Raw genomic sequence first — 11,211 nt, forward strand, 5'->3', positions numbered from 1 at the left:
CTGCCCCAGGTCGAGGTCTTAGGACTCCAGCGCTAAGAAGAGCAGACAGCCTGCTGGCCCTGACAGAGGTGGGGCGGCTCCGGGCCAACGGCTGACCCCCGCTGGCCACACTCAGAGTGTCTTTCTGGGGGTTGACATTCTCGGGTTGGGAAAACTCAGATTTATTGATGAACCCTAGCTTTGACTTGACCCTGGGCGTATACTGGGTTCCCATCTCCCCCGGTTGTGTTTAATTTGGAAAGCAGCTAAGTTTTATTCCCACGGCTTTGGGGTCTGGATGCGTGGGGGGTGGGGTGGGGGGCAGGGTTCTGACTCCTTTCCAAATCTGTCAGATGTTCAGCAGCTTGGTTGTGTTGAACAGGAGAGGCGAGCCGTGGAGCGGAGGATGTCGGAGGTGGAGGAGGAGTTGAAGGTATGGGCCGTGCTTGCCGCGTGCTGCGCCCAGGCCTGCGGGCGGGCGGGCGGGCGGGGCGGCCCGGGAGGGGTGCGGGCGTGCCCAGGACGAGGCGAGCCTGTGCGCGGCCCCTACCCTGGCTCTCAGCTCGCCCGGCGCCCCGGGGCCCCTCACAGCCCCTCTGGGGACAGACGTGGCCTTTGGCGTAAGGGGATGCCGAGCAGCAGGCTGGAGGCAGACCTGAGCGGAACTCGCCAGGTTTTCTCAGCAGCAGCTTCACGCCGAGGGAGGGACGGGTGAAAGGGAAGCCGGGTCCTCAGCTCCTGGCCCCCCGGGGAGAGCCTGGGAAGCCGGAGCCAGGAAGGCACGCCGGTGGAGCAGCCAGCCCTCCATGTAGGGCAGGCTGGTTCTGCTCTTGGTCTCCTGCCCCCGCCCTTGCCCCTGGAATATTCAGCCACATCTCCCTCCCCGGGGACGGTCACCATCGGGCAGCGAGTCCTGGGAGCCGCACTCACGCCGCCCAGGGGAGGGGGAGAGGGAAGGGGCTGTGGGAGTGCATGGACCCGGGCCTCGGGGCTGCAGCGCATGGGGCCGGCCGTGGTGGCGGGGTGCCGCTTGGCTGCTTTCCTCTCTCGGTGGATCTTCACCCACGAAACACATGTCTCTGGCTCCTGGAAGTGTGAGCAGAGCCCTCAGGCCAGGAGCCCTCTGGGGGAGACGTTTATTGCTCCCATGGCCTGAGAAGGTTGGTTCTTTACTGAAAAAAGTTGCTCAGGGCTCAACAAGGTCAAATGCCCGGAATCCTGTTGGTCTGCGTGGCTGCTGCACGCGGGAGGGGCAAGCCCTGTGCGCGCTCCACGCTCCCCATCCCGGACGCACTGGGACGCCCGCATGCGGTGTCAGGCAGTGCCGCCTGCGTCTCAAGAACAGCCAGAAGCAAAAAGAGCTGGTGGTTTTGCTTCTCCAGCTGCTGGTTTCTCTAGACCCACCTCACCTGCCACTCAGAGCACATTCGCAGGCTGGACAGGTCTGAATGGCAGGTCCACGGCTTACGGTTGTGCAGGGGCTCCTCCATTTTTGAGGCCCTTGTGTTATACTATCTGTTGGCAACTAACAGGATGCTCATTAAGAAATGGCCCAAACGCTGATCCAGGAACGTGGATAAGGCCTGAGCTGTTGCCTTGTAGGGTCCTTAAGGGCCCAGGCCACCTCGTACCCTCCAGCCGGGAGGTGCTTTCTCATCCATTCAGCCCCACACGAGGGCCGGATTGCAAGCCGAGGGGGAGCAGCTTGGTTCCCCCCCACCCCCGATTCCCTCTCTGAGTACAGAGGCGCCAGGCACCGTTGGGGCCATGGGCTGGGGCAGGTGTGTCTTTCTCTCTGTCTCATCAGCCTCTCAGGCTGAGATTTCATGAACGAGGTCGTGAGTCCTTTTCTTTCCTCGATGGAGGTCAGGTACACGGAAGCTCGTGCCCCGCTCAGCCCCGGGTCGTGTGCTGGCCCACCTCAAATTCAGGCGGAGCCCGGCCATGACCGTCTAGGCCCCATACCAGTAGGTGTACTGGTTGAAAGCCAGTCTTCTTTTAGTTAAAAAATTTCTTCATGAGTCAGCTGCCCTTGTTCTGTGTTGCCAGTCGCAGACCCCTGGGGGAGGAGCTCCTGCCGGCTCAGCCCTGAGCACGTTCGCTCAGCTCGAAGCCCGGCCAGGTGAGCAGACAGCCCCGCTCCACCCAGGGACTGGGGGGGGTGGGGGGTGGGGTGGGCGTGGCAGCCGCCCGCCAGCCAACCTTAGGGTGTTTGCGCCTGGACCCTCTTTGGGGACAGAGACTTCAGACGTACAGACTCAAGCATCGTGAAACTGGTGTGCTGGCCTGCAGGAGGCTCAGGGGATGCTTGGTCAGCTTTCATCCCTTCACGCAGACGGCAGTCTGTGGGGACATGCGTGGATGCTCGGTAGCCAGCCGCAGCACAGGTGCTGGTCGCACCCGGGGCCCGGCTGAGCTGAGGGCGAGTGGAGCCGGTCCAGTTTGTACAGATGCTCAGCCCCTCCGGGCGTGGCCCGCAGGGAGCAGGGGCTGTGGCCTCCAGTGAGCCCTGAGGAGCTGGGCGCTCAGGGACAGAAAGGGACTCAGGCCTGTTCCCCGCCTCTGGGAACCGTAAGGTGGGCTCGCGCGCGGGGTGTGGTGCTCCGTGGTGGCGACGCAGGCTGCGCCTTTCTGGTCTTTACTTGGGAAGGTAGGTGTTTATGGACTCTCCCCAGGAGAAGCGCACGCGGGCTGGGCTGGAGCGGGGTCACGTGCCAGCCTTCGCCGGGTGTGCGGGTCAGCATGCCTGTGTCAGGCCGGGGAGCTTTCCCGTGGCGCCTCCTCCCCTTGCCCCAGGCCCGCGCGTGGGAGGAGCCTGGCGGCCAATCCCCCGCGAGATTGCTCTTGGATGTTTTGATTTCTTGTGCTGGCAGTCCGCCCGGCCACCCTGCTCTGTGCCCTCCCACCGCCTCCCCACCACGCCTTGTTCTCAGCCTCGCGCCTGCGGCAGCTTCCTGCCTTTATGGCCACATTCTTCCCCCTCCGCCTGCCTGTGCACAAGTTCACAGGAATCGTCCTCCTAGTTTAACGTTATTCCCCAGGAGGCAAGGACCGCTTCACGTAAGGACCGTGACTGCCTTGGAAGCTTCGGTCCAGTGTCAACCCCAAGAAGGGTGAGAGTCAGGGACTCTCCACTGGTTCTTAAATTTGGTCCCGCAGGCTGCACCGCGACCTTCTCTGTCCTCTCGCGGCCGCTCCAGGCTGCTCAGAGCTGTGTGGCTGCCCTCCCTTTTCCCAAGGTGGCGATGCTCCCTCTGTGGGGAAAGAGATGCAGCCGTTTGTCTCTGCGTGTTTTTCCTTTTCACTGTTTTCATCTTCATGCTGCCTTTCATTTTCTTGCTTCTTTCACTCCCAAACAGCTATAACTCCTCCCACCTTTCATTTCTGTCCTTCCTGCCCACGTGGGCAGGAGAGACTTCCTCTGGTGCCCGGCGACCTGTCTGTGGTCACCACAGCCCACAGGATCGTCATCTCCGTCTGTGAAGCCCCGTTCGCATGACAAGGCCGCGTCCTCTCTCCCAGAGCTGGTGGCCTCAGCTTCAGGGTCAGAGAACTCTTAGGAAGGACTAGTGACAGGAAGTAGGCCTGGAGAGGACTCCGTTCATTGCCGGCTTTAGATCCTTCGTGGGACACAGGGATTGGGAAGCATGGCTTTGGGCGGGTTGTTCTGTTCCATTTGCAACACATGCTAACAGCTGGACTGGCAAGGGTATCGGTCACCGGTCCATTTTCGTTGGACACGATGCCCCTCCACCTTTGTGCAGAGCTGTGATTCCACGCAGGAGGCTGTCTGTGGCAGCTTTAAGTAGCTCCCAGCCTCTTTGTGACCCAGGCAGAGAGAGTGTAGTCTGCCACGGGTTCCCTGGTGCACACCCTCCCGGAGCAGGTGGGGGCAGGTGGGCAGTTCCTGATCCTGGAACAGGCGTCCGGGCAGCAGAGGAGACCTGGCGATGATGCTTCCAGGAAAGGTAGAGGGCCTTCTGTAGGTGCGCCTCCCACAGAGAACGCCTCAACAGCAGGCCCTCTCTTCTTTGCCGCGTTCCATTTTTTTAAATGAGAAATAAATGAGGTAATAGAAAGACACAGAAAGAAAACAGGTGGGAGCAGGGGGCCAAGTATGGGGGGGCGGGTAGAGGAGCGGAGAGCGGGGCAGCAGCTGGACGTGGGGGAAGCTCCGGGCGCCCTGCCCTGGGCCGCCGCCGCCCCGCCCCCCCACCATTCCTCTGGCCTCTCTCCTTTCCTGTCTTGCATGCGAACTGAAAACAAAAGCAAAACGTCAACAAAATGTCAACGTGATTTCTTTGTCCCACTTTTCTCTCCTCTGGTCCGTCTTGTCTCTGTCTGCCTGTCCGTCCCTCGTGTCTCACTCTCTGCAGAACCTCCACCAGCTAAAACAGATTCAGACCTTGAAGCAGATGAACGAGCAGCTGCAGGCTGAGAACAGGGCCCTGACCCGGGTTGTGGCCAGACTCTCGGAGGCCATCGAGGGCTCGGACCCTCAGGGGCTCTAGGCCTGCCCCCTCCTCCCCTCCAGGCACGTTCCCTCTTGTTGCTGGTCCTGGGCTCCGCGCTCGCCTCCCAGAGCCTGCACACGGGTTCCCGTGAAGGTTGGTGGTCTGCAGACGCGGCACGGGCCGGGGCGACCCAGGGCGCCTGGGCTGCCGTTGGTTTGGTGAGACTCTTCCCCTAGAGACGGAGCGCGGGTCACTCAGCCAGACGGGTCCACGCCTACTTGCGTGTGGACGCGCACACGTTTCTTGGGGGAGGTCAGGGTCTCAGTCAACAGCAATCCAAGTGCAACCTGGTCCCTGGAGCAGTCGGGTTGCGCCTGGGGTGACGGTGACCGAGGGCAGGGGCCACACGTTCCAGACACCTGGGGGCTTGAGCACATTTGTGCCAGGCACCCCTCAGAGGCAAAGGCCCGGGTGTCTGTTCAGAGCTCCCCTGCTGGTTCTGTTGTGCAGCTGGGCTGAGAACCGCGGCCCCAGGACCTGACAAGAACGAGCGCTGGGGGGGCACTGACCCCGCCCCGCTCCGCCCCCCCCCCCCCCCCCCTCGGAGCAGGTGGGGGCAGGTGGGCAGTTCCTGATCCTGGAACAGGCGTCCGGGCAGCAGAGGAGACCTGGCGATGATGCTTCCAGGAAAGGTAGAGGGCCTTCTGTAGGTGCGCCTCCCACAGAGAACGCCTCAACAGCAGGCCCTCTCTTCTTTGCCGCGTTCCATTTTTTTAAATGAGAAATAAATGAGGTAATAGAAAGACACAGAAAGAAAACAGGTGGGAGCAGGGGGCCAAGTATGGGGGGGCGGGGTAGAGGAGCGGAGAGCGGGGCAGCAGCTGGACGTGGGGGAAGCTCCGGGCGCCCTGCCCTGGGCCGCCGCCGCCCCGCCCCCCCACCATTCCTCTGGCCTCTCTCCTTTCCTGTCTTGCATGCGAACTGAAAACAAAAGCAAAACGTCAACAAAATGTCAACGTGATTTCTTTGTCCCACTTTTCTCTCCTCTGGTCCGTCTTGTCTCTGTCTGCCTGTCCGTCCCTCGTGTCTCACTCTCTGCAGAACCTCCACCAGCTAAAACAGATTCAGACCTTGAAGCAGATGAACGAGCAGCTGCAGGCTGAGAACAGGGCCCTGACCCGGGTTGTGGCCAGACTCTCGGAGGCCATCGAGGGCTCGGACCCTCAGGGGCTCTAGGCCTGCCCCCTCCTCCCCTCCAGGCACGTTCCCTCTTGTTGCTGGTCCTGGGCTCCGCGCTCGCCTCCCAGAGCCTGCACACGGGTTCCCGTGAAGGTTGGTGGTCTGCAGACGCGGCACGGGCCGGGGCGACCCAGGGCGCCTGGGCTGCCGTTGGTTTGGTGAGACTCTTCCCCTAGAGACGGAGCGCGGGTCACTCAGCCAGACGGGTCCACGCCTACTTGCGTGTGGACGCGCACACGTTTCTTGGGGGAGGTCAGGGTCTCAGTCAACAGCAATCCAAGTGCAACCTGGTCCCTGGAGCAGTCGGGTTGCGCCTGGGGTGACGGTGACCGAGGGCAGGGGCCACACGTTCCAGACACCTGGGGGCTTGAGCACATTTGTGCCAGGCACCCCTCAGAGGCAAAGGCCCGGGTGTCTGTTCAGAGCTCCCCTGCTGGTTCTGTTGTGCAGCTGGGCTGAGAACCGCGGCCCCAGGACCTGACAAGAACGAGCGCTGGGGGGGCACTGACCCCGCCCCGCTCCGCCCCCCCCCCCCCCCCCCTCCGGTCGCCCCCTGCCACTCGTGCCCTTACTCTGGCCTCTCCCCCCCCCGCTGGGGCTTTCCGTCCCTCCCCCTTCTTGGCGGGTGTTGCCCTCCTCGTCGTCACAGATCTGGGCCTGGGGATGTGCCCTCCCACGGCCAAACCCCCAGCCCCGCTGCCAGCAGGGGGCTTGCCGAGGAGGTGGCAGGGGAGCGGCGGCTCATCTTCACTGGAGAACCAGGAAATGCATCTTCTGCACTTGATACCTGTCCCTGGATGTGGGTCTGCAGACAGGCTCGCAGACGGCTCATTTTCCCACCGTGGCGGCGTGAGGGGTCCTCACTGCTGAGCGGTCTCACTCTCTGAAATGAGTTTTTAATTTGTAGCAACAATCTAATTAGTCCTGACCCAGGCCTGTTCTTCTTTCTGCCTGTTTGCTGTGTCTTCGGGGTCAGTAGCTGGCAACTAGCACCCACTAGATCTGAAGCACCCGAATTACTGTCGGGTGGAGCTGATACCCCGCTGGAGACGCTGTGACACGGAAACTTGAGAGGGAGGTGGCCCGCGGCCCCGAGCAGCCTGCCGGCCCTCCTCGTAACAGCGCGTCAGGGCCAATCTTCACGCTAGGAGATGAGCCAGCTTTGACCTGGGGTGGACGGGGGCCCCCGGAAGATGGCCCGGTTTGCTCGGTTTCCTCCTGGTGGGGCGAGCGTGAGATCAGGAGGGCTGGTGACCCTGGAGGCGGCTGTCGTCTGAGGGCCTGTGCTGAGCCCTGTACTCGCCCTTTCTCAGTTATTCCCCATAACAGTCACTTCTCCTATGGGAAAAACCAAGTCACAGAAGTAACTTGCCCGAGGTCACTCGGAGGGTACGGGGCGGGCAGGCCAAGGACGTCAGGCTCCGGGCCGGCCGCGCACCCACCGCCTGGCAGCCCTGGCATGGGGGGAGGGGGCAGCCTGCGGCCCCTCAGTGCCGACTCCCCAGCAGGGCCACGCAGAGAGGCCCGCCCGGGTCACGGAGAAACCCACAGAAGATGCGTGGGGATTCTGTGGGGTCAGGTTCCAGCATCCACAAGCGCCGTCTTCCCGGAGCCGGGCCGTTGTGTGCGCATTGCCGTGTCTGTGGGCCCTTGAGAGGCGGGCGTTGCTCAGAGACCACGCGGCTTCGGACCCGGGCCTTCGCCACCCAGCCCTTTCCGGGAGGAGCCTGCCGTCCCCACCGACGGGCGCTCGGGAGGGCCGGCCTGCCCCCGGTTTGGGGGTCTCCCGGGGCCGCTGCAGCGTCGGGACCCCACGCCCGCACGCTCCTCACCCCAGGTTGGAAGAGGTGACGCTGGAGAAGGGGTTCTGTCTGTCCTTCATGCCCAGCTGAGGCAGACCGGGCGCTTGGAAGCGAGGAGGCCGCGCCAGCTCGTCGTGCGCGGCGCCTCCACGGTGTCCGCGTGATCGTCCCGGGCTTCACGTGGGGCTCCGAGAACCCCCTCCGCGCCCTCCCTCCCTCCTGAGCCCGCCTTCCTCAGGCTTCCTCCGCGCCCCTCTCCTTCCTGGCGCTCCCTGCAGCTGCCGCGGGAGCTCGGGCGGCTGGGAAAGTGCCTTGGCCAAGTTTTCCCCAAAGAGTCGAGTCTCAACGTGGACATAAATCTCCAAGGCTCGAGGGTGCGTTTGTACGTTTTTAAAGGGGAGCGGTTCACATCCGACCTGACGAGCTGCCAGCGGTGACACACGGCCTGTCCCCACATAGACATCCTTCCCACCCAGGGCTCCCGCCATGGGAACACGGCCTGAGAGTCTTCTCGCTGGCGCCCAGGCTGCCGGCCCCGCGGTGCCCTGGGAGGGCACATGGCAGGGGAAGAGGAGGGAGGCCACGCCGGCGAGCTGTTGCGAGCCTCTTGGCTCGAGTGTCTGGGCAGTTGAGGCCGAGGGGTGGAGGCAGGAGAGGGAGGCCAGCCAGGCTCCGACGGTGTCAGGTCAGAGGTCAGAGGACAGGCCTGCTCTGGTATTTCCTGGATTAACGCCCTCTAACACTGCATGCGGTCACAGCTGTGGCCCCCATGGAGCCCCTGCTTTGTGAGGGACGAGGGCGGGGATGGGCTTCTTTAGATACAAAACGGAAAGCCAGAGAGGAGAGCGGTGTGCCTCAAGCGGCACAGCTCACGGACGGTGAGTTCCGGCTTCTGGACCCGCGACCGCGTCTGCAGGGAGGGGGTGAGCTCTGGAGTCAGTGTCTGCTTTCCCGTGAAGAGCTGTGCCGTGCTGCGCTAGCGATGCTGGACTCGGGCCCCCGTCTGTGGACCTGAGGATGGCTGCGTCACAGACCCTGAGGCCGTCCTGATGCTCCGGATGTTCTCTGTTCCCTCGATACCAGTGCCTCGTGTGTCTGTGGTCCGTGCCCACGAGGTTGGGTCTCCCTCTGCGACTTAACCTGCATCTTCCGTTAGAGGCTGAGGGAACAGCTCCATTCATCACGCGGATCTGACTGACCCCTGGGCGCCAACAGCAGAGCCAGAACTGGCATTATCCCTGGGAACGCGGAGGGGCCTGTAGGCTTGAATGACCGACCAGAGGACGCTCGCCCCAGACAGACGTGGGTGTGGACTTTTGTCGCCTTCACGGGAGGAAGCGCTTTCCCTCTGACCTGTGACTCTCTGCCGCCGGCAAGGCTCGCACACCAGCCGCGCCCTCATCGGACCCGTCGGGGCTGTCACATGCCCCACACTTGTCCAGCCTGGGCTCGGGGCCGCTGCTCCCTCACTTCACGAGTTGCGCGACACAGTGTGGTGGTCCGGGGAGGCCGGGCTGGGAGAACAGACGTCTCCACCCCCATCTCCCACAGCAGGGCCCCAGCCCCCTTTGGGCATGCTCGGGCTCCTGGGTGTTGGGGGTTGACTGTGGACATGTGTGCTACGGCCAGCGGGGACCTCAGCGGGTTCCGGCACACGGCACCACAAGCAAGACCCTAAGTTGTCTTGGGGGTGTGATGGGAGAGCCGAGCTGTGCCCCCCACCATGCGTTGCCGCCTTCCTTCCCTTTACGCCATCACCTCTTTTGACCCTTCCCTGTGTCCCCAGCACACATGGTGCTGCCCTGGTTTCTCTGAACCAGAGGCGAGTTCCGGGGAGGAAACCCTGGAATAGTTACTCGTTCAGGAGGAGAGGGTGGCGCGCGGGGAAGGGGCTGTTCCTGCCGTGTGCGCGGAGGGGCTGTGGCCCCGCGCGGTACCGTCACCAGCCCGTGAACAGGAGAAGGGCACTTGGTCACCGTCACCGGCCGGACTGACTCACCTTTCCCTTCCGCCCGCAGGTCCTGACGGAACTGAAATCCGACAACCAGAGGCTGAAGGATGAGAACGGCGCCCTCATCAGGGTCATCAGCAAGCTGTCCAAGTAGGCCAGGCGCTGGCTTCCCGGGAAGGCGCCGGGCCCCGCCTCTCCCCCGCCGGCGCCCACCAGCCAAGAGGAGCCGGAAGGACCTTTCGCTGGCCGTCGTCCGGTTGCCGCCTCTGCACCCTCCGTGTCCCCTCCTCCGGCCCCCACCGCTGCGTTTCAGACAGTTTTCGTCGAAGCACGACTGTGATCCCTCAACCGATAGAGCCGTCTGGTGGAGGCCTCGGGGTCGCCAGGCCAGCCGTGGACCTGGCCTCCGGCTGCCGGGCCACTGGTCCACGTGGCACTTGGTCCAGGCCCCAGCCCTGCTGCCACCGCCATGCGCTCTGATGTGGGACACACATGGGGGAGGCCTCTGGAGCTGCCGCCACTAGATCCAAGTTGACAGTGACTCCACGTCGGGGCCCCTGCTTGTCCTTGCCTCTCAGGAACTGACTTTTCTCTAACTCGCGCCGGTGGTGGTGGAATTTTTTCTACCAGCAACCTAGTGGCACCTGACTGGTCTTAACGCCTGTTCCCTCCGTGTCTGGCCCTCTCCCCAGGGCTCAGGTGACCGGGCTTGCCTCTTCCCTTTCTGCCCTTTTACTTTCTTTCCTCCGTCCGCCCCGCGGCACGTGCCCTGGGGGGTGGGCGCTGGGACAGAGCACCGACCCCAGCGGTGTGTCCGGGCAGCGGTACTGCCAGCCCCTCCCTGGCGAGGCCGGGCTCAGCTCCCCACCGTCCTCCCCACGCAGCGTTTCTCTGCTAGAACCCCCACCTGCCCCACCTCCCTTTGACCTCGTCTCCTCTCCTGAAGAGAAGTGGTGCCGCTGTGAGGAGGAGTGGGGGGCGTCTGAGGCCCCCCCGCCTCATGCCTTGTGCTGTGAGCGTGGTGGGCTTGATGGCGTCGGGGGCGTGTCCGGGGAGAGACGATTGTTTGCTCGGAAGCCAGCAGGAGGAACGAGTCTGGACTCGGAGTGGCGAGACCCGGTGGCCGAGGCTGTGTCCCAGGGACCCCACCCCGCGGTCAGGGAACCTCTAGCGGCTGCGCCTTGATCGCTTGAAAGCTGGGCGGCTTGGATGAGAGTTGAGGCCTTCCTGAGGGTCCCCCGGTAACGTGACAGCCCTGCCGTACCTGCGGCCGGGGACCCCCAAGGTGCTGACGCTCCCCTGGGCCTGGAAGTCGGTCCCCACGTGCCCTGCTTTTCCCACCTGCCCCGTCTTGGCTATCCTTCTCTGGATGAAAACCTGGACAGGTGGCTCCCTTGGTCCAGCACAGAATTAGGTCATGAGTTATTGATGAGTCCCCAGTATTAACACTTAAGTGTTTGCTTTTTGTAGGCGCTTTATCCCTCGGCTGGTTTGAGTGTGCAGGTCACTCTGGGGTTGCCAGAGACAGTTTGTGTGTAGCGGTCCGTTCTCAACATACGCTACCTCTGTCTAGTTTCTCTCTCTTTCCAGCCCCTTCCATGGCCCTCAGAAACGCCACATGCTCTTTAACCCAGAGCCATGATCAAGGTCCCAGTTCGGGATAGGAGATTTGTCTCCTGGGGCAAAACGCCTTTCTCAGAGTGTGCAAACTCTTCCATGTCTGGCCGTTTCCTGCGAGGAGCGACGCCTGGGGGGGCGGGGAGTGATTTGTGTCGTCGGGGCCGGG

At 63.2% G+C, this 11,211-nt stretch overlaps 1 protein-coding gene across 1 annotated transcript in view; it reads left to right on the forward strand.

Annotated features, from left to right (window-relative positions):
• The window catches only part of PPP1R12B (protein phosphatase 1 regulatory subunit 12B), a 155,549-nt gene extending 145,970 nt beyond the window's left edge, over window positions 1–9,579 (forward strand). Inside the window, exons 23-24 of the mRNA XM_007456154.1 lie at window positions 362–412; window positions 9,493–9,579. Coding sequence (XP_007456216.1) covers window positions 362–412; window positions 9,493–9,579 — 138 coding nt within the window. The remainder of the gene's footprint in view (window positions 1–361; window positions 413–9,492) is intronic.
• The last annotated feature ends 1,632 nt before the right edge of the window (window positions 9,580–11,211 follow it).

This window comes from Lipotes vexillifer, unplaced genomic scaffold (assembly GCF_000442215.2).
Source record: "Lipotes vexillifer unplaced genomic scaffold, Lipotes_vexillifer_v1.1 scaffold1201, whole genome shotgun sequence".
In the NCBI taxonomy this organism is placed as follows: Eukaryota; Metazoa; Chordata; class Mammalia; order Artiodactyla; family Lipotidae; genus Lipotes; species Lipotes vexillifer.